We start from the raw sequence: 24,311 nt of genomic DNA, 5'->3' as shown, positions 1-24,311 counted from the left end.
AGTTAGGAATTAGGTCTCTAGGGATTTAGATTTTAGGATCCGGTCGAGTATTAGGGGCTCTTTTCCTCGGTTATATCGGTAAAATTTTGCGATATTAGGAAGGTTGTAAAATTAGGATATTTTGTCCTCTAGTATAGTTAGTAGTATACTTAGAGGGATTAGAGCGGGTTAGGGAAAAATTCGTCTCTCGCGTAATTCTAGGTCTTTTAGGAATTAGACTTAAGGAGGTAGAAGATTATATCCCCTTCCTCTTTCCTATTAGAGAGGTAGAATTTTTAGAGTATAGGAAGTTTGTGAAATTTAGATTTCTTCGTAGGTATCTAGGCTTATATTAGAGTAGGTATTACGGTCGGGATCTTTATAGTAGTCGTTATCCGCGCGGGTAGTCTTTTAGGTAGGCCTATTTAATCGTTTTACGGTTATATCGTTATCTTTTTGATATTTTAGATCTTTATATTATAGAACCTTTCTTGTATAATCTGTTTAATTCGATTATCTAGGTCTAATAGTATAGATAGTTCTTCCTAAAAGTCTATATCTCTTCTGATTATAACTTTTCTCTTGTATAGTCGTAAATCCTATATTAGTAGCTATTCTTACTATTATATCTAACTAGGTATCTAATCTATGCCCTCGGGGCTATCTTTTGTCCTTAGGTTCGTTGTTCTTTTAGAATATAGATATAGGCTTTAGAATACTAGATACGTAAAAACCCTAAATCGATTAGTTACTTTACCCTGGAGCTATTAGTATTATGCTAGTACTTATTCTATCTTTCTAAAGGGGATAATTTTTTATTTAGTTTACGGATTCGGTTTATAATATAGGTAGTAGTAACTATAGCTTTAGGCCACAAAAATACGGGAGCTTAGGGCGTAGCTACTATAAGGGTTCGGGCCCCCTATATAATAAGATATCTAGAGCTTTTAGTAACACTATTTTGTTTATAGGTATAAGGGGCGCTTATTAAGAAAGTACAACCCTTCTGCTTAGCCTATTCTTTAAATTTAAGAAACTTCTGTCTCTATCTGTGCGGATTTCGGAAGGCTAAGTGCTAGTAGAAGTAAAGATACGCTTTAGTATTTAGATTAGGATATCTAAGGCTTAGCCTTTTGTCTTTATTAGAATAGCCTATCTAAACCTAGTAGCATCGTTAACTACGATTAGGACGTATAATATATTCCCGATTCTAAGGGGGGTATAGCTAGATATTAATATAGATAAATTCCTATAGTATCTCAGAGCGTGTCTAGTTTGTGTAGGATACGATCCTCTTGGATTTTGCAATCTTGTAAGCTTTATAATTAAAATGTTCGTTACTATAGACCTCCTCACCGATTTTGTATAGTTATTTTTGCGGTAGGCTATCTAATATAACCTAGACGGTAATAGGCTACTTCTAGTAAAATTATAGTAAAGGAATATACGGTCGCTATAATTAGGGGGGCCTTCTTTTCGTACGCTATAGATAGTTTGATTAAAGTAGCCTTCAGAAATAGGATACCTCGTTTCCTGTATACGTATACTATAATCTTTTTTTATTATCTAGGTTAACAAAAATATTCTCCTAGTCTTTCTAGCCTATTTTGTGGTCCTTGTATATTTAGGTCGTAGATAGGAGGTTAAAGTTACCTATTAGTATATATTCGTATATATATTAAGGGTTTTAGTGCCTTCTAGGAGGATTAATTTAATTCGAGCGATCGCTTTTCTAAGAGATTTAACAGTTCTTCTATTAGAGGTCTAGTATTAATAGCTATATAGGTCACTTTGGAATTTTATAATTATATTTCTATTAATACAAATCGAGCGTGAATATACCTAAGTTAACGATCTACTTAGTAGAGGGGTTTTTTTGATTAAGGCTATAGCAAGCTAGGGATCTAGGCGGTCGGCGAAGTCGAATTCTACTACTATAAGGGCGTAGTAGTACTTATCTTCTTCTTTACTAGCCTATATTGCTATATTTGCTCGTATTATTATCCGTATTACCTCCTATATTAGTATCTTCCTCTTCAAGATCCCTTCTATATAGTTAGGATTAGGGTTAGGCCTTCTTTAAGATAATCGAATTCTTATTCCTATTATTCTTTCTAATAGAAATTAGTATTATTAGATTTTGTTAGCTCTTCTAGGATTTTGGAAGGTTTAGGTAGAATTCTAGGTATTACCCCCGTTCTTCTTGATTCTATTTTATATATTATAGTCTACCCTTCTAGCGGTAGTCTATTTAGATTATCTATGTTCCTCTATAGGGTATTTACCTAGATACCTTTAAGGCTTCTAATCTAGGGTTCGCGATATAATAACTAAATAGGCGTAGTCCTTAGTAGTATAGCCTTTTCTTCCGTAAAAGAAGTAGTTACCGTTCGGGGAACCTAATTTAGGCCTTTAGTCTATTCTTTTGCCTATTCCTATAGCGATTTACCTCTCGGAGGTATATACTTCAACGGGAGGTATTTATATTTATCTAACGAGGGTTTTGAAGATTTTCTGGTTATCGTGGTTATAACGCTCGAGAATTAGTAATTTACATTTCTAGTTTTAGATTACCTTAGTAAGGTTCGGAAAAGGTCTAGTACTATAATCTTTACAATATTTTCGTATCTATTAGAATAATCTGCTAGTCTAGTAGCTACAAAGGTTAGGATATTACTTTGTAATTCATCAAGAAGCAGGGAAACGATTATGCCTAGGGTAAGTTAGACTTCTTCCGTTACTTTAGTATAGGCACTACGAAATTTATGCACAAAATCGATTGCCGATAGGTAGTTAGTTCGGTAGGTTCGTAGAACCCTAGTCACCTTCTTTTTGCTAGGAATAAAGCCGGTGGTATAGAGGGCTTTTTTTAAGCTAATAATATATTTATTAGCGAATTCGCATCGGAATCTTATAGCTTTGACTATCGTATCGATATCCTTCGAGATAGATTGTTAGAGCTATATCTGTATAGTATAGGAGTATTCGACCTAAGTTTCTGCTTCGTCAGATGTCACTTTAGGCCTATTATTTTAGGTTAACGAGGCGATAGAGTCCTTTCTTTTTAAGGATTTAGTATATATCTCTGAACTAGTCCTCGAAGTCTTCTGTTCTTTCTAATAATTCAAGTAGGTTAAGGGTGAATTCTTTAGGGGCGCTAGTAAGTTAGTTTACTAGCTAGCCTCGGGATTTCAGGGTAAAGAATTTGCTATAGTCCTTACGAGATACAGGGAATTCTTTAACCCCGGCCGCTTAGCCGAGATCTTCTTTAGCTATGGTTAGTATTTAGGAATATAATTGAGGTTTAGGTAAATTTGATGATTTAGGTGATTTGGATAGGATTTAGGGATAGAATTTAGTAAGAAGGGAGGTTTGTGGGGATATATAGTGTTGTTGTTGGTGTATTATAGTAGGGTTTGAAGTAAGAGATATTGATGTTGTAGTAGTCCTAACAAACATCAACAGACGCGTCTTTCTTTTGTTAATATTAGATTTAGCTTCTATAGCCTGGTTGATTGTGTTGTATTTAGTGAATTTCTGGCTTCTATAGCCTGGTTAAGTTTGTTAATTTTATTAGGTTTGATGATTTGAATTTGAATTTGGTGATTTGGTGATTATGGCTTCTACAGCCGAATTTATAGGTTTAGTGATTGAAAATTTGAGAACTTGCGGTTTTCACAAATTCAGGCCTCACTATTGCGATCGGGCTTATAACCTAATAGACCTATAGGTCTACAAGGCAAGGAAGCAATCTGGAGGCGAGATAACTAGGATTAGGAAGTCTAGGGAGAAGGAAGAAGAGAGAGAGAGGGAAAACCCACGATGGGGGAAAAACCCTCAAGATACATGACCGCTACTGGGCCTAGCAAACATCTGGAGAGGGCAAACTCTCTCAAATCCCGCTATACTACTAGAGATTAAGAGCTATACGCGATTATATATAGTTTTAAGATTTAGCGGTATTACCTTAAAGGGTCTTAGTACTAAATCGAAGTCTTTTTAGACTATAATAATTTAAGATCCTTTAATAGAACCCGTAATTATATAGGCGTTAAGTATAATAGTATATAACCCTTTCTATATTTAGTTTTATAATCTTATATTACGTAAGGAAGAAAAACCTAGTAGATATACTCTTAAGAATAATAGAGCTAGCTTTAAGAGACGCCTTAAATACTACTCTGTTAAATCTATTATAGGCCTAAATAGTAACCGAAGAGGTACCGGAACGGAGCTAGGTAGTAGTATAGTTAGTACTAACTAATCTTTATTAATTTAAAAATAAATTACTACTAGATTCGGGGATTTAAGAGCTAGATAGTATCTTAGATACCTAGAGGCAAGAGCTAGGTCGCGCCTATTACTTCTACTATAAAAAAGTAGTAGATTATTATCTTAGGTAATATATCTACGTCTTAAATATAACTAGTAACCTATAAAGTATAATACTCGAGGCCTAGCGAGATAACCCTAATACAAGAGAGATTCGTTTATTAGTTAACTAGAATATCCTAACGTTAGGGTACTAGTTAGTTAATCCTAATAAATTAGTATAGTTTAAGGGACGACTATATATTCTAACTAGTAAGAAATTAAAGCAAGAGCTAATAAAGCTATATTATAATAATCTAGTAATAGGGGGCTACTTTAGCTAGTCACGAACAATTAAATTAATTAGTCGAAAATTCTACTAGAAAAAACTCTATAAATAAGTAGATAAATACGTAAAGTTCTGCCCTATATACTAGAGAGCTATACTACTAAGATATAAGAAGTACGGCTTATTAAAGCCTCTTCTAATTCTAACCCGATCGTAGCAAGAAACCTCGATAGACTTTATTATAGGCCTCCTACCTACGATTTATAAAGGAAACGAAGTCGACTCGATCCTAGTCGTCGTAGACAGATTTACTAAATTCGTGAAATTTTTCCTTTAAGTTATTATCGGTATAGATTAGAATATTATCTATAAAAGTAGTACAGAAATCGTTAAGATAATCGCCTAATATATAGTTAATATAACGTTAGAATATAGCTAGTCTATTAGTTAGTCTAAATAGTAGAACTTTGTACTTATATAATCTATATCTCGACTTAAAGGTTATAAGGTCTTCTAAATCTAGATATATACGAATTCTGTGAAACCCTTATTAAATATCGAGTTTAGTAAACTATTTAGCCTTACTAATTTATTAAAGTAGTTCGTTAATTAAAGGTAGAGGATACCTATCCTTCTTAGTTAAAGTATTTAATTTTCGATAGTTAATATAGAATCTTAATCTACTACCTAGCTTAACTACTATTAGGATTAGTAATATATATAGCATAGATAAAGATACTATAAAACCTTTTACTAGATTCTATAGTATATACTACTTAGTAAAGCGTAACTCTTCTTCTATTATCTTGTAAAGTAGATAGTAAAGAGGTGAATACTTAAGGTAGTCTGATCTTACTAGACAGGTCGAGTCATAAAGGAACCAAACCAAAACCACAAGTAAGCAAGTCCCGGAATCCTCTAAGGTAATTACGAAGTCCGATATTAGGAACTAAGGGTAGAAATTAAGAAGAGTGTAATATTGTAAGTGTAAGGAATCTGACTATAAAGACCGTCCTTGAATCCTCTCTTTAAACTATTAATTAAGCCTAATAATAATCCTAAAGATCCTATAGCCTAGGTCTTAGATAACCTCCCTAGGCGGTTAGGCTATTAGGTATCTCTGACTACTAAATATCTACTAAATATATAACCGAATCCCCTACTATATAACCTCCCCCCCTATAATTTACCGTCCCTTAGTTAATTTCCTATATCCCTCGATAGTAACGCTAGATCTCCTAAAGATCCTTAGGCTAACTTATTAGACTATACAAAATTTAGCAAAACCGATAGGCCCTTCTCCCTTCGCAGAAAATAAGAATATACGCTAAATTGCTACCGTTCGGTCTTTATTATTATCTTAAAATATAGTAGGTAGGCCCGTCTCGCCCGGTCGCGCTACTCCTAGATTAATCTATACGCTCGTTACTAATTTCGGCTAAAAAGAACGTCTAATTCTTTAATAACTATAGGAGAATCCTATCTTTCGCGACTAATTAGCGTATCTCTGATCGGACTTAATTCTAGTAACCGAATTAATATAGAAAAAGGATACGTAAGCTAACTACTATATTTCTAACTAGACTATCCGGAAGGAGTCTTTTTAGGTAATAAAAAATCGCGATAATAAGTCGAAAGTTTAGACTAAGTATCTAATTTAGGACTATCTAAGATCTTATAATCTTCTCTAATACTAATAAACTATAGTAAAACTATTCGCTAAAGGTAGGTCGCTAGTCCTATTAATCTATAAGGAAGGTATAGTTTCGAAATACGTATATCTTCTTACCTATAGATAACTTTTTCCTAGGAGAGACTAAATTTTTCTTTATCTTCTACTATCTATATTGTAGCTAATATCTTATAGATTAAACTATCTTTCTAGTAACTACGATCGCGTAGATCCTACTACTACTTAGCAAGGTAGTTTTATATCCTAAGTAGTATTTTAGTATAATTTCGTGGGTTCTTATCCGTTAAAGAAACCGTCCCCTAGATTATATTCGCTATTCGTTAGGATTTAAGGAGATCTGTTATATTAATATTAAGATAGCGGAAATTAGTCTATTTACTAGAGTATATACTCTTCGTGTAGTAAGGAAACGAAATTAGCCGATATTAATAATCCGGTTATAGTAGAATATAGAGTAGGTAGTAGGTATAGTCGCGCCTTACTAGTTATTAGATACTACTATACTATACGTTTTTAGCCTATCTAACTCTTAGTACGTGCTTTCGCGATTAGTAATACTAATCGTATATATTAAATTCTTCCTTAATTATATCTATTAGACCGCGAGGATAATAGCCGTCCTAATTATTACGTAGCTATAAAAATATTAGTACTACTATACTCCTATTAATATTCTAATCCCTCTCTATTTTCTTCCTAAAATTTAGCGGAACCCTTCTAAAATAGCGAAAACTTATATCCTAAAAAGTCAGATACTATAGCTTCTCGAAACTTAATACTAGTAGTAGTTATATCTTAGGAGGGAATCGAAAATAGCTCCTAAGTTCTTTTCTAGAAGATAGTGTAAATTATACCTTAAATTCCTTCTTAGCCCTATCCTAGTTACTAAGCTAGATATAAAGGTATTATAAGCGTTATACTAGAGTCCTATAATTAATACTATTAGTATAAATATACAGAAGATATACTAGCTAAGTTATATATCCCTTATAAATCGAATTAGGGCTAATTTCGGTCGTATTTTTGCGGATAGATCTACTAATAAGCTAAAAAATTACTAGCGCTTCGCGCTTACTTTTAGTATCTAATTTCGTCTTTAGAATTACTTTAGCTAGCCTAGAAGTATCTATCTTATATCTATAGGGTACTAACTTTAATAAACCTAGCGATATCTTTAGTTTCTTAGTAGTAGGCTCTATTAATAGTTCTGATTTCTATAATTATTTATCGTTATCGTTATTGTTATTATTATCGCTTAGTTCCGGGCTCTGTTTGCGCGATTAGATTTCTTCTATAGAAGAAATTCGGCTTCCTTCTAGATCCTAGTTTTGCGATAGAATTTCTTCTATAGAAGAAATTTAGCTTTTATCCTTATCTAGAGCTATACTTTAATTCTTGTCTACCTTATCTAAAATTCGCGGTATCTAATAGTATTTATATATAAATCTATCCTTATTAATCGATAGATATTATCTTAATAGCCTTTCTAGCGTTAACTCTATTAAATCTAGCGATTTATAACGTAATCCACGGTCACCCTGGACACACGGTCACCCTGGACACCTACCCCCATTAGAAAATTTCAAAATCGATTATCTCAACCAACACCTATTAATTCAACTAAATAATACGATTTTTACATGAAGTAATCCTATGGCCAACTTGGCCACATCCACTACAGGTAGGCGGAGCCCTCCTGACCGGTTGCATTAGCTGATTAGGCAAATCGGGCCCTTCATGCGATACTACCTCATCAGCTTCTACTGGCTGAATTGGCTGCTGGACTAGCTGTAGGCCCTCTTCGATTGTTAGGCCTCCCTCGTGTGCAATCTGCCTAGTTGATCGAGTGCGCTTTTGACGTTTCTTTTCATTCGCTGCGCGTAGGTTGGCGTTATCCTGCGCTAGTAATGCACCGCTATGTAATGAGAGATAGGCGCCCTTGATAATCTGATTAAGTATAAGTTTTGACGGCGTAGGCGGGCTATTCGATCGCTGTTTAAGAAGCTCTTTAAGCATAGAAGCTTGCTTCTCTAGCTGTATTACTGTCCTAGGCGTTTTTGGGGTGAATTAGCTAGATCTGCTGCTTGGTCGGCTTGATGGTGGTGTAGGCGTATGAAGCGATATATTAAGTTTCGAAAGTACTCTGTCGGCAGCTACTGGTACGATACTAGTAGCCGCGAAGCTACTTTGAATAATATTTGGTTGAAAAGCTTCTATCCTCGCGCGAGGATAATTAGCAAGAAAATCAAGCTTGTCGATATGATTGTAGCCTGTTCGGGCTAAGTCGCTTACGAAGCGACCGTACGCACGCTTTAGCACTACAAAGCACCCAATATTAAGCGGCTGTAGTAAGTAAGACGAATGTGAAGGCATATAAAGTAGTATAATATTATTTTCGGCACAGATTCGATCGAATTGAGGTGTAAGATAGCTACCGTGGCCGTCAAGGATTAATAGCCGAAATCGCCCTCGTACACGCGAAGTAGTGTATGGAATAAAGAGCTTTTGAAGCTAGCGAAGGCTGATCTTATCGGTAGTCTAGCCGTTATTCGATATTTTAATTCGCCAATCCCTAGGAAGATTTAATTCAAACCAACTAGCGATATAAACCTAGGCTTTGAATATAATACAGGGTGGCAGCGAGAAGCTATTAGCGCATATTACTTCGATCGCAGTAACCTATTCGCGATTACTAGGCTATAAGATTGATCGCCGGCCGTAGTATTCTGCCCGCGTAACAACTTTCTGTGATGATATAAGGCCTATCGCAAAGCCTGTCTTATCAAAGTTATAGATATCCTCCGGTTGTATCCCGTTCTCCTTAATCACTCTTTGTATAGTCGCAAACTAGGCTCGTAGGGCTTTCGGGTCTTCGTTTAATGCGCGTTGGTAGTTATATCGCTTAGAGTAGCGCGATTAAAGCTTATCGCGCCGTTTAACGAATGTTGATGCCTAATTAACGCTAACAGTTAAGGGAGGGATAGTTCCACGCGCTGCAAGAAGGATATTGGCTATCTCTCGAACGGTAGAGGGCCTAGGCGCTGCCCCCCGCGAATCCATAGAGAGTATCCATGTAGCAAGCGAATCCTCTTCTAACTGGGTCAATTTCTGGTTGGGGTTGCGTCTCTCATTGATAGAGACTACACCATATGCACGCGTATGTAGGGTACTGTGCGGAATTTCGTATAGCTTCGCTGCTGCACGAATAGACTTGACGCGGCCATCTTTAATATCGGAGAGGGCTAATAGGATCTTGCCCTCTTGACTAGTCAGTTTATGCGAGGATTTAGCACGAATTGGTGGCATGGTAGTTGGTTGAATTTGGTAGGTTGGTAGATTAACGCGTTTTCTGGTGGGGTGTCCAGGGTGACCGTGTGTCCAGGGTGACCGTGGATTACGTTAGGCGTTATTAAGATTACCTTATATAACCTCTTTAGCTCTTCGGATCCCCTACCTATATATTCCTTTCTTAAGTCGTTTAAAAAATAGCGTTATTAACTCTAAGTTATATTTTTTCGAAACTAATCCCGCTCCTTACTAGCTTACTAACCTTTTTAGCGAAAGTTTTTATTCGGACTCTAATTATAATCTTTTTAGCGTTACTATTCTAAGCTTATAGCGCTATATATATTACTTACTAGATATAGTTCTTATTATATTCGCGGCGATTAATTACCTCTCTTATTACTATCTAGCTATCCTTATAATCTTCCTAAGTCTTATATCCTTTCTAAAATTCGCTATCCTTTATAGAGATATAGAGTTCGATCGCGATAGAGTCTAAAAATTCCTGTCCTTTTTCGTAAATCTTATATAGATAGAGTTTTGCTATCTTATAGATCTAGTCTATAGGTAGCGTTCGTAATTCTTCGATAATCTTACTAGAGGAAGTAACTAGTATTAAATAATTACTTAGTATCGAAGATATAATATTAAGATACTAGTTCGTAGCTAATATCGTAGTCCGGTTTGCTATATTAAATTCTTCTACAGAAGAAATTTTATAATAGAATTTTATAGAGTTTCATATATTATTATAGGTCGATATCTTCTGTAGAAGAAATTCGTAGTATTTAGCGAAAATCGTCTATACTTAAGCTTTACTTCGGAAGCTTCTCTCCCCTCCTAAAATCCTTACTATCCCTAGTAAGTTCCTTTCTATTACCTTTTTAAAATAGTCCGAAAAATTACTAAATTTTTAAACAAAGCTAAAATTTAATAAATTTAATCCTTCTCTAAGAGAAATTAGCAAAACGTAAGAAATCCGGAATATTTGTATTAAATAGACTAATTAATACGCAAGATTTTAATAAAGAAAATTATAGAGTTAACTTAACCCTGCTCCTCTCGCGGTAGCCGTCCTCTTCTGCGTCTTTATATAGTAGGTAGTAATCCGTTCTTAGCCTTAATCCTTTTATCCTTATCTAAATTTCTTTTATCCTAGAGCGCTTAGTAATAAAATCTTTTTAGCCTACTACTATTAATACTAGCGCTCGCTTCGTTTATTTATTAGTAAAGGGTACTATCTAATTCTTTAATTTCGTACGCGCTATTTTTTAGATCTTTTCTAATTCGATACGGCCCTATCTATCGAAATCGGAGCTTATTTCTAGACTTTATATCGTCTTCTAACCTAGTATTATAGAGAAGGACTAAATCTTTCTCTTTTAGTAGCGTAAGCTATAGGTTTCGGTACGAGTTATAATATTCTTTATTCTAAGCTCTTAGCCTCTATAGGCGTATTATCGTATTAGAGATATCCTAGTCTTATCTTTTAATTTACTTAGCTCGTAACGCTATTAGATCTACGCGTATCTTAATTTTATCCTAGGATAGGGTTAACTAAGTAGGTATATCTAATTCTACTAGCAAGATAGCGTCTTACCTATAAATAAATTAGAAGGGCGAGATACTAGTATATATATATAAAGTCGCTCTATAGGTAAGTATTATAGCTAGTAGCTTTTAGGACTATTTTAGTTTAATCCCTCTAAAGATTTATACCTATTTATTATTTTAGATAAGGTATCCTTTAACGTTCGTATTACTCTTTTAATCGCTCTATTTACCTATAGGTTATATACAGAAATAGAGACGGTATTAATACGATATAATTTTAAAAAATTCTATATTTCCGAATATATTTCAGGACTAAAATCGATTATAATCTTATAAGGCACCCTATACCTATAGATAATATCTTCCTAGACGAATCTAGTAGCGCTTTTGCTATCTATCTTCTAGAGAATCCTCGCTTCTAGCTATCTACTTACTAAGTCTCTTACCTAGATAATCCCTTTCTAACCCTCCTTATTTAGTAGCGGGATAGTATCGATATACTATTCCTCCTAGATTCGTATTAGTCTTACGCTTCTAGTAGGTTTATATAGTCTAATAGGATTACGCGCCTAGTATTTAAAGTATATACACACAAATTTCGTAGTCTCGTTATATATTTCTAGCTAATAGTACTATATAGCTAATAAGTTATAAGTAGCTTCGCGGCCTTTATAGCCTAATTCTTTATATAAGCGCTATAGCGTCTCTTTTCGTATCTTAATATCGTCTAAAACCCTTCGTATAATTAGATCTCTGCTATATCCTCTATAAAATAGATACTAATCTTAGACTATAAATTTTGAAGCCTTTTTCTTAAATATACTAAATTCGCTATAAGATATCCTAGTTAGTCTATATAGCGTTATTAAGAATCCTATAATTTTCTAAGATTCTTCTAAATAAGATCCGTCTAGAATTTCGGTACCGATATTTATTTCTTCTATAGAAGAAATCTCTTAAGAGACCGGAATTTTAATAGAAACTATAGTTTTAATAGGGGATCCTATAACGCGAATATAAGAGATTTCTGTTACGATAAATTTATTAATATCTCTCTCCTTTTCTTACTCTTCTATTTCTTTAGGCGTAGTAGGCTTCCTAGATAGGCTATTAGCGGTACTATTTTTTGTCCTAGGAATATATTTTATATCGAAATCGAAGAGCTAAATCTAAGTTAACTATCGCGTTACTAAGATACTAGGTAAGTCCGAAGCTAGTTAATTTAATTACGTAACTAGCGTATTAGTATTAGTTTCTAGCGTAAACCTTACCCTATATAGCTAATACTATAGCTTTTTAAATACCTTTATTATCTCGCGATATTCTAATTTTCTAGTATCGTATATCTACTCTAATTTAGACTATACTCCTAACTTATATCGCGTAATCTATTATACCTCCTCTCTTTTCTATATTAAAACGCTACCCTATCCTATTTTTAACGCGTCTACTATAATTATTAAATCCAATAGGTCCTAACCGTAATCGACTAGTATAACTATAGGAAAACTATATAGTATCTCTTTAATTTTCTTAAAGGTATTCTACTTATTATTACCCTAATTAAATATTATATCCTTCCTTAAGATCGTATATAGCGGCGCTATAATATACTAAAAATCTTTTACTAGGATTCGAAAATAGACTATAAGACTAACAAAAGAGCGTACCTTATCGCGATTAGCAAGGACTAGCTAGTTAGCTAACTTCGAAATCTTCCGCTTATTAGGCCTACGCCCGTTAGAATCGTATATCTAGCCTATAATCTTAAGGCTAGATATTATAAGTTACGATTTTTCCGCGGAAACTCTCGCTCTCGCGAGCTCTAAAAGATATAGGGTCTTGTCTAGATTTTATATATATTCTAAGATAAATCTCCTAATCCCTAGTTTTGTAAACTCTTTATTATATTAGGTTTTAGGTCCTTTAACCGGAATATTATCTATAAAAGGTTTAGTAACCTATAGAACTTTAGCTAGAATCTATATAACTACTCTTTAGAATTACGGTATAGAATTCGAAGCCCCTTATAATAGGGTAGTCTATCTTAGTAAACTAATCGGGATCTAAATCGCTATTATATTTTGGTCGCGACTATCTAGAGTTATTTAATTATATCTAGAAAATAGATTAATAGTAGATATATTACTATACCTAAAGGTTCTTTAATAAATTCGTCTGTATTAGGGAGTATATTCGTATCGCGTATTATTACTTTATTAATATATATTACCGCGTTAACTATTCGATATTTTCTATTTTTCTTGCGTACTAAAAACTAGGAGTTATAGTAGGAACTATTATAATATTTAAGAACCCCTTTTTATAACCTTTCTTATAGTATCTCTTTAACTACGTCTTTTAGCGCTAGCGGAATTCGGAATCCTAGATATTACTATACCTTATACGGAATCGTTTTGATATATTATAGTAGTATTACTTCTAGAAAGATTAAAGATATATAGGACTAATCCTATATAAAATAATCTTCTCTTTTAAATAGTATCTCGCGTAGTAGCTCCCTTTCCTTTAGTAGAAGATTCTTTCTAACTACCTATTAATAGCTAAACGCGTTCCTTTTACAGAGTTTGTGATTCGAAGAGTAAAGAAAGGTTTATTTTTAAAGTATATCTATAGTATCTCTTAAATATCGGGTCTGTAAGGATAGTTATAGGACTATATAGGGCCGAACGGGAGTATTTATATAAGCCGTGACTTACGTAACTACCCTTCCGGGATCTTATCCTTCCTTATTTAGACTAAACTCGCTCTGAGCTTTAGGGTAATAGTCTAAGCTCGCTATTACTCTGTTCGGTTATATCTATAGGTTCCTGCTTTAGTACGTTTATACCTATAGGGTAAAGTTAAGATAGTAGGGGTTTAATAAAGGAAAAGGTATAATATTTTTTTCGACTACTTATAACTATCGCGTATAGCTAATAGTCGCTAAAAGCTCCTATTAGGGTAGTCTAGGGGAATAAAGGGTCCCTTATTATAAATATAGATAAATTCCCCTAATCGCTTCTTCTTCTCTTTATCCTTCTTCCCTATCCCTTCTAATACTATCTAGGTTATCCTATATATTCTAAGACTTTTTCCTAGGCTAGATAGCTTACTCTAAGTCTAAACTAGACCTTTAAGTAGCTAATAGGTCTTTAGTTCCCCCTTATTCTCTTTCTAAGCTAGTAGCTAATCCTCCTACTAAATTCTCTCCTACCTCTTTATCTCCTCTCGTCCTTAATCTTCCTCTACTAGACGCTCTTATAAGCTCTTAGTAATCCGAGGGCTAGCTTATAAGTAGTCGAAAGCTTTTAGAGTCTTATACTCTTATTCCGTCGCCTTCTCCTAAGCCTTCTCTTAGTAGCTCTATTGAGCGTTAGGTCTAGACCGCTTAGTCGCGGATAGCTCTAGTAATAAGGAAGAGGGCTATTATAGTAAAGTATACTCTAGCCTAGATTTTCGTATATACGTATAAGAAGGACTTCGATCCGAATACCGCGTAGACTAATAGGCTATAGATACGCTTAGATACCTATAGTAATCCTCTAGGGAGTTAGTTTAAGACTAACTATATAGAGGACTTCTAGGCGAATAGCTTATAAGTCCGAGACGAAGACTAGAGGAATAATAACCTAAAGGATTATAGTACTCTTATAAAGATTTAGGTAGCCTTTACTTAATAGATTAGTAAATAGGCTCCTAATAGTAAGGAATACTAGTTATATAGTAATCTAAATAGTCTATTCGATTCTTATCGCGTTTTTAGGACTAAGTAAGAGAGTCTATTAGGGGCTAGGGGCTAAAGAAATTATTAATTTAATAGTAATACGTCCTAGTACTCCTTATAGAGGGATAAGCTCCTCGATCCTTAGATATAGGAATATTATAATAAGATATATCCTTCCTATATACTAGTTAAAGATAAAAAGGTATATTTCCCTCTATTCGTTCCTAATCTTCCTAGCTAATCTTTAGTAGCGTAATCTAAAGAGTAAGAAGTAGGTCTATAACGATAATAGCGGCGAGGGTAGCTCTAAAAAGAAGAAGGGCTAGGATAATAAGCCTAAGAAGGAGAAGGATAAGAATAAGAGTAAGACTAAGGATAATAGTACCTTCTTTAAGAATTCGTAGCTATCTAGTCTCCTAAAGGATTCTTAGGTTTATAATAGGAATAACTTTATAGTCGTGTTAGAGGCCTATAAAACGATTCCGGAGATAATTATAGCTTTAGAGAGCGATCTCGAGTTCCCGAGGCGTACCTAGTTAAGAATAGGTAGATTAAGCTCGAGGATAATAATAACGATAATAATAATAATAATAATAATAATAGCGATAGTAATAATAACCTATTCGTCTCTATTAAGAAGTATTTAGGGAAGTAATCTCCTTTTCGTATACTTTTAGCGTTAGTATAGGTAGTTAAATTCGATATACTTTATATTAGTATTAGTATCTTATAGGAACTACGATAGCGAGAGGTCTATTAAATAAATCCTATTTATCCTAGTTAGCGTCCTAGCTATTCCGAATATCTCCTAGTAGTAGTCTACTAGATCCTAATAAGTCTATATCTTAGAGCTCGTCCCTAGATATAGATAATTAGAGCTCCTCCTAGTCTATCGCGTATTTCTTAGTCTTTCTATTCTTCCTATCAATATATTTATAGCTTTAATCGAGGGCTTCCGTTATAACGTTCTCCTTCCCTACTTTACTTAGGCGTATACTATTAGTCCGGTCTATTAGGAATTAATTCTATTCTTCCTTTATAAAGATAGATAAGTCCTTATATATAAGAGAAGTATTATCCTATTTAATAATTTTTAGTAGCTCTTAGGGTCGTCTTAGTTAGATCTCCTATCTCCGGAGTACTACTTATACTACCTATAATATCTATAGGGCTCCTAGGTCTTTTATATTAGCTCTAACTAGCTACAAACTATTAATTAGGTTCTTTAGGACCTATCTATTCGGTTCTCCTAGTATATATATACTAAGTAGATATACTATAAGGACTTTGAAAGATCCGAACTACTTACTCTCGAATTTCTATACTAATTTATTCCGAATAAGAACCTAATCTCCCTTTTTAAAGCTTATCTTTATTACCTAGCTATTCCTAATCCTATTAGTCCGGATTACTTAGGATAATAGTAGTTTATTCGCTTTAGTATAGGCGTCGCTTACGTTCTAGAGCTCTTTAGTCTATCCTATAAATACTAAGGGTTCTTTTATTAGGTTATTACCTAGTAAGTAGGGGTAGATCCTATAAACTAGAAAGAATAGGCTATACCTAGTTACTATATATTCCCGGACCTATATAGCTAGGGTCGCCTACGCTAGATATAGGTCCTACGTCTTTATTAGCTTTCCTATAAGATACTTTATTAATATATAGCTAAGTAGACTATTAAGATTTTCTACTTTCCTATTTATATAGGAGTAGTAGGAGGTAGTTAGCTAGTACTAAGTTTTTAGTAGGTTTAGATAGTAGCTAACTATACCTAAAAGAAGGTTTAAACTATTATCGGAGAGGATCTCGAGTAGCGCTCCGTAATTTATAAAGATCTCCTTATAGAGGAAGGTCCTAAGCGCTTCTTCTGTAGCTTCCGGGATAGCTTTAGCTATTAGCTATCTAGTCGCGTAATTAATTACTATAATAATCTATCTATTACTATTTAGTATTATTAGTAGTTATCTAATAAGATCGATCCCCTATCTCTAGAAAGGCCTAATCCCTTTAGTTACTAGGTAGTAGGCTATTTCCTATTCTAGGGCCTTCTTTAATCCCTAAGAAATCTAGTACTAAGAGTACTTCTATATCCGCTCTTATTTAGGGCTACTAAGCTCTTAGTCTTAAGATACTATTTAGGCCTAGCTATCCTAGATATCTGTATTATAAGTATATCTTATTAACTAGATTACTCCTAAATACTAGTTCTAGGTAGGGTACTTTTAGGCTATCTTTATACGTAAAGGTTAGTTAGCGGTTATTAGCGTCTTCCTAGTCTTATATAGAGAGGTAATCCGAGTATCGAGTTACTATCTTAGATAGGAGTTTATTATTAGGAAGCACTCTCGTATCTAAGAAGTTAATAGTCGCGGCTAGCTACTTATCTTTAGCTACCTTTTAAATAGTTACGTTTATAGCTATTAGGGCGGCCTTCTATATAGGCTAATCTCGTGTAATATTAGTAGGTAACCCTTTAACGAAGTCCGGTTGTTAGCTTAAGGTATTAGGCACGATAGCTTTAGTACCTAGATAGTATTAGATCTTAAGATTATACTCCTAAAATTCGCTTACCTAGCGGGTAAAGCGCTTACTATAGGTAATAGTTATCTATAGGTACTATAGGCTAGCGTAGTCTATTACAATTTCTATTTAGGTTCTGTTATTAATATATTTATCCTAAAGCTATAGGGCCTTTTTAATAGCTAGTAACTCCTTCTCGTATACTAGATAGTTAAGCTTAGCGCCTATAAGCTTCTGCCTATTATATATAATAGGGTAGAGCGTCTTATCTAGTCTCTTCTAGAGTAGGACTAGACTAATCGCCTACTCAGACGTATTAGTCTTAATTATAAATAACTATATAAGATCTAGTTAAGAGAGAATAGGGGCTTCTAATAACCTCTTCTTTAGCGTTCGGAAGATAGCCTTATAAGCTATATTCTATTAGATAGGGCAGAACTTAAGCTTCTAAAGCTCGGCGTCTAATTCTTTTAGGAGTTTATATAAAGGTATATATATCTCTACGAACCTATAGATAAACCGCTAATAGTATATCGCGAGGCCGAGGAACTATTATAACTCGTATATATTCTAAGATTATAGCTATATATAGATAATATCAATCTTAGCTAGTATTAGCTATACGCTCCTATTCCTAATAATATATCTATAGAATTCTAGTTTACTAGTTATAATCTTGTACTTTCCTAGTTAGACGATTAGTCGTTCCCTCTTAAGAATCTTAAGTACCTTTTTAAGGTATTTATAATACTCTTCTATATTATCTAAGAAGATAAGGATATTATCGAGGTATACGACTATAAACTTACTAAGATAGGGCTAGAAGGCCTTATTTATAACTATCTAGAAGGTTATAGGGGCGTTATAAAGACTAAGAGGTATTATAAGCTACTCGTATTTTCCCTAGATAGTATTAAAGGTAGTTTTAGGTACTATACGGTTAGTTAGACGTACTTACTAGAATCTAGACGCGAGATCGATCTTCGTTAGGACCCGTACGCTCCTAATTTAGTTAAGAAGGTCTTAGATCCGGTATAATAGATATCTATTCTTAGTTAGATTATTTAGGGTATAGTAATTAGTATAGATTATTTAGGGTATAGTGAGATCCCGGAAGGGTGGTCACGTGAGTCATGACTCACGTGAGTACCCCCGTTCGCCCCCGTATAGCCCCGTGACTGTCCTTACAGACCCGATATTTAAGAGATACTATAGATATACTCCAAAAATCAACCTTTCTTTACTCTTCGAATCATATCTGGTAGCAAACCCTTAAAAGGAGGCGCCTTCTACGGCCCTCCCCGGAGGGGGGACCCCTTCCGAAAGGAAGCGCGAAGCCCTATATACTTCTCCCTCCCTCCCTAATCCTTATAAAAATAAGTACTCGTAGAGAAGGAAGGCAACCCTTATCTAAAGGACTCACGAACGAAGATAATAAGGGACCGGCTTAGGGGGGACCTCGTGAACCCTCGAAAAACGGTCCCGGGGGAGGAGGGCGTTTACCCCCGATATAGCCCTTACGGCCCCGCCTCTCCTCCTACGTTACCGATCCGCTATAATACCCGAGGACCTCGGTTACTAGCAGACCCTTACTACCTTCTTAGAAGAGTCCGGACACCCCTATATAGCTCCTTACGGATCCTTACACCTAGGAATAAACTATAAGAAAGGGGAAACCCCTATAGGCATAAGAGGCTACTATTCACGATACTCCCTATATTCTCCTTAATCCTTCCTATTTCTAATAGATACTACTTCGACTTACAGACCTGCCTCCGCGGACCCTCTCCCGCGAGAGGAACGCCTAAATACTCCTAAAACCGACCGGGCCCTCTCCTTCTTGCCTCCGATCGTGGCTAAAGCCTGCTAAACGCAGCTTCGAAACTATATCCTAGACGACTACGCTAAGGCCGTGCAGGATATCAAGACTACCGCCTTTAGTATCTACCTATAACAGAACGGTACCTAGGCGTAGTTAAATACCTCCTCTTCCTCCCGGGCGGCGCCCGCTACTACCCTAGAGGAGACCGACTAAACTAGCTCTTCTCCGTCTCCGGTAGTTAGCTTAAATCTCCTAGAGATCCGCAAGGTCTTAATAAAAAAGGTGCCTAGTATCCGTCCCTACTCAGGAACGATCGCCTAAGACGCTACTCGCGTACACCTACGCGATTACGAAAGGTTCTTCTATAAGGTCTCGTACCTCGTAGGCGCAGGAATTCCGGACACCGACAAAATTATCTACGCCTAAGGGTCCCTAACTAGACGAGCTAAGAAGGTATAGAATACCTATCGCTAATAGATCGTTAACTAGTACGCGGAACCGATTAAGACCTAGGAAGGTTATCGCGCCTAGATCCTTCGGGAATTTTCCGAATACCTTAGCCCTAAAAAGCGCTAGGATCGCTTCGCCAATATATATTAAGGATCCCTTACTTTCGCTAAATACGCTATAAATCTATAGTAAGTAGCTATTAATACTAAGGTACCCCTTCTAGAAGAAGTCGTTATCTAATACCTCCGAAAGGGTACGAAAGCTACCCTCTAGAAGAAGTAGGCTAAGAATCGCGAATACCTAACTACTCTCCGAGCTATAATCGACCGCTTTATCTAGTATAAGAGGGGAGAAATAATCTCCGGTTAGATCAGAAACTACTCCCCCTCTAAGGCTAGAGACGCTAATAGCGATTTCCGGATAAACGCTATAGCCAGTAGTCGCGATAGCTCGAGCATAGCCCCGAGGGAAGGTATATAGATAGGCCCCTATAAAATACTATATATATAGGAAGCTAGGTTATATTAAGAGAGACTGCCCTAAGGGAGTCCCTTTATAGCAAAAAAACATAAGCGGCTAGACGAATTAGAGGCCTTCGCTAGCTAGCTCCGAGCCGCCTCTTACGTGCCCCCGCTTCTAGGACCTAACCTTCTCGAACCTAACGCACACGAAGCCTCCCTGCTCGCTATCTAAGCGGGTCTCCTGCTCTATTAGGCCCGAGTTAGCCCTCGGGAAGTACTAATACGCGCCCTCTTAGACTCGGTTCCTCCTATACGTTTTATCTCCTCTCGAGCTATAACGTTACTAAGAGGATCTATTCGCCTAAAGAAGCCTTCGGACGCCCTCTAGGTAAGGCTACCCGATAGACGGTCCCTACACACAGAAGGATATACTCGCGTCCTACTAAAAATAGGGATATAGACTAGAAGCGTAAAGGCCTAGATCCTAGATATACCTAACCTTAAGATCGTCCTTAGTCGGGACTTTCTAAAGTAACAGAACCTAACTATTAATTAGGTTAGCTCTTAGCTAACTATCCGTGATTACTAGCGAATATACCTTATCGAACCTTATAAGGCTCGACCTAATTACGAACTCGAAGAAGTAGGTATCTTCCTAATATTGTCTAAATAGATACGTAAGTAAATACGTAAGAAAGACGAGGGCACCCTTATAATCTCTATTAGGGCTCCTCGAGATAACTCCCCTCCTCTAGAGGCTCCTATCTTATACCTAGACCCCCGGATCCGGACCCTTATAGGGAAATATAGGAAGATTATCCGCGACGAACTCCCTAATACCTTGCCTCTAGAAAGGGAGATCTAGTATAATATTAATACTAGTACGCGAAGCCCGTGAATATCTATACCTATTCTCTCTAAAGAGAAACTAGACGAATAGATACGCTAAGTTAATCTCCTCTTGAAGAAGGGACTAATCCGCCCTTTAGCTAGCCCCTAGAGGTTTCTAGTCCTATTCGCCCTAAGTCTAATAGTAAGTAGAGGATATATATCGATTACTATACCCTAAATAACCTAACTAAGAAGAACGGGTATCCGTTACCCCGGATCTAAGACCTTCTCGACTAAATCAGGAGCGACGGGTCCTAACGAAGATCGACCTCGCGTCTAGATTCTAGTAAGTACGCCTAACTAATCGCGTAGTACCTAAAACTACCTTTAATACTATCTAGGGAAAATATAAGTAGCTTACGATACCCTTTAGTCTTTATAACGCCCTGTAACCTTCTAGACGGTTATAAACGAGGCCCTTTAGCCCTACCTTAGTAAGTTCGTGGTATGTATCTCGACGATATCCTTATCTTCTCGGATAGTATAGAAGAGTATTACGAGCACCTTAAAAAGGTACTCGAGATCCTCGAGAGGGAACGACTATTATCTAACTAGGGAAGTACGAGATTGTAACTAACGAACTAGAATTCTGCGGATATATCGTTAGGAACGGGAGCGTATAGCTAATACCGGCTAAGATCGATATTATCCGTACGTAGCTATAACCTTAGAACGTACACGAGCTACGATAGTTCCTCGGCCTCGCGATATACTATTAGCGGTTTATCTACAGGTTCGCGGAGATATGCGTGCCCCTATATAACTCCTAAAAGAATCGGACGCTAAGCTCCGGAAGCTTAAGTTCCGCCCTATCTAGTAGAATATAGCTTATAAGGCTACCTTCCGAAAGCTAAAGAAGAAGTTATCGAAGCCCCGTTCTCTTATAACCGGATCTTACGTAGCTATTCACTATCGAGACTGATACTTCTGAATAGGCGATTAGCCTAGTCCTACTCTAGAAGGGACTAGAAGAGGCACTCTACCCTATCGTATACGACGGGCGGAAGCTTATAGGCGCCGAGCTTAACTACCTAGTACACGAGAAGGAGTTACTAGCTATTAAAGAGGCCTATAGCTTTAGGATAAATATATTAATAACGGAACCTAAACGGAAATCGTGACGGACACGCTAGCCTATAGTACCTACAGACGACCGTTACCTATAGTAAGCGCCTCGCCCGCTAGGTTAGCGAATTTTAGGAGTATAATCTTAAGATCCGATACTGTCCGGGCACTAAAGCCGTCGTGCCCGACGCCTTAAGCCGACGATACCGGATTTTATTAAAAGGTTACCTACTAACGTTACACGAGATCGACCTATATAGAAGGCCGCCCTAACGGCCGTGAACGTAACTATTTAAAAGGTAGCCGAGGATAAATAGTTAGCCGCGACTGTTAACTTCTTAGATACGGGAGTACTTCCTGAAATAAGCTCCTGTCTAAGGTAGTAACTCGATACTCGGATTACCTCTCTATATAAGACCGGAAGACGCTAACGACCGCTAACTAACCTTTACGTATAAAGATAGCCTAAAAGTACCCTACCTAGAACCGGTATTTAGGGGTAATCTAGTTAATAAGATATACTTATAATACGGATATCTAGGATAGCTAGGCCTAAACGGTATCCTAGACCGAGAGCTTAGTAGCCCTAGATAAGAGCGGATATAGAGACCGCGGTACGTAAGTACCCTTAGTGCTAGGTTTCTTAGGGATTAAAGAAGGCCCTAGAATAGGAAACGGCCTACTACCTAGTAACTAAAGGGATTAGGCCTTTCTAGAGATAGGGGATCGACCTTATCGACGACTACCGACAACACCGAACGGTAATAGATAGATTATTATAGCAATCGACTACGCGACTAGATAGCCGATAGCTAAGGCCGTCCCGGAAGCTACGGAAGAAGCGCTTAGGACCTTCCTCTACGAGGAAATCTTTATAAATTACGGAGCGCTACTCGAGATCCTCTCCGATAATAGTTCAAACCTCCTTTCGGGTGCGGTTAGCTACTACCTAAACCTACTAAAAACTCGGTACTAGCTAACTACCCCCTACTACCCCGTACGAACAGGAAAGTAGAAAATCTTAACGTCTACTCGGCCGTATATTAACAAAGTACCTTATAGGAAAGCTAACGAAGGCGTAGGACCTATATCTAGCGTAGGCGACCCTAGCTATACGGGTCCGGGAACACGCGGTAACTAGGTATAGCCTATTCTTTCTAGTTTATAGGGTCTACCCCCGCTTACTAGGTAACGACCTAACAAAAGAACCCTTAGTATTCGCAGGACGGACTAAAGAGCTCTAGGACGTAAGCGACGCCCGTACTAAAGCGAATAAACTACTACTATCCCGAGCGATCCGGACTAATAGGATTAGGGATAGCTAGGTAACGAAGATAAGCTTCGAAAAGGGAGATTAGGTCCTCGTTCGGAACGAATTAGTACAGAAATTCGAGAGTAAGTAGTTCGGACCTTTCAAAGTCCTTACGGTATACCTACTTAGTATATATACTAGAAGAACCGAACGGACGGGTCCTAAAGAACCTAATTAATAGTTCGCGGCTAGTCAGAGCTAACGTAAAGGACCGGAGCCCTATAGATATTATAGGCGGTATAAGTAGTACTCCGGAGATAGGGGATCCGACTAAGACGACCCCGAGAGCTACTAAAAATTATCGAACAGGATAATACTCCCCCTATATATAGGGACTTATCTACCTTCACGAAGGAAGAATAGAATTAATTCCTAACGGACTAGGCTAACGTGCACGCCTAAGCAAAGTAGGGGAGGAGAACGTTATAAAAAGCCCTTATCGGAGCTATAACGTATTAACAGAAAAAAAAACTAAGAAACACGCGATAGACTAGGAGGAGCTCTAAGTACCTATATCTAGGGACGAGCTCTAGGACACGGACTCGTTAGGATCTAGTAGACTACTACTAGGGGACGTTCGGAATAGCTAGGACGCCGAACTAAGACGAACGGGATTTATTTAACGGACCTCTCGCTATCGTAGTCCCTACGAGGTACTAATACTAATACAAAGTATATCGAATTTAACTACCTATACTAACGCCGAAAGCACGAAAAGGAGATTACTTCCCTAAACGCTTCTTAATAGAGACGAACGGGTTATCGTCGCTATTACTATTATTATCGTTATTATCGTTATCGTTATCCTCGAGCTTAATCTGCCTATTCTCGACTAGGTACGCCTCTAGGATCTCGAGATCGCTCTCTAAAGCCGCGATTATCTCCGGAATCGCCTTATAGGCCTCTAACGCGACTAAAGTCGTTCTTGTTATAAACCTAAGGATCCTTT

The 24,311-nt window shown here is 36.7% G+C and overlaps 1 protein-coding gene across 1 annotated transcript; it reads right to left on the bottom strand.

Moving 5' to 3' along the window:
- Positions 1-9,224: 9,224 nt before the first annotated feature.
- Positions 9,225-9,578, bottom strand: POX_e06358 (uncharacterized protein; the record flags this gene model as incomplete). The annotated part of the gene is made up of 1 exon (XM_050115181.1): positions 9,225-9,578. One exon carries the CDS (start codon positions 9,576-9,578, stop codon positions 9,225-9,227), a length of 354 nt encoding a protein of 117 aa, XP_049967641.1.
- Between the last annotated feature and the right edge of the window lie 14,733 nt (positions 9,579-24,311).

This window comes from Penicillium oxalicum, chromosome V (assembly GCF_001723175.1).
Source record: "Penicillium oxalicum strain HP7-1 chromosome V, whole genome shotgun sequence".
NCBI lineage: Eukaryota > Fungi > Ascomycota > Eurotiomycetes > Eurotiales > Aspergillaceae > Penicillium > Penicillium oxalicum.
The sequence above is the reverse complement of the archived record's forward strand: the minus strand, read 5'-3'. Positions and strand labels throughout refer to the sequence as shown.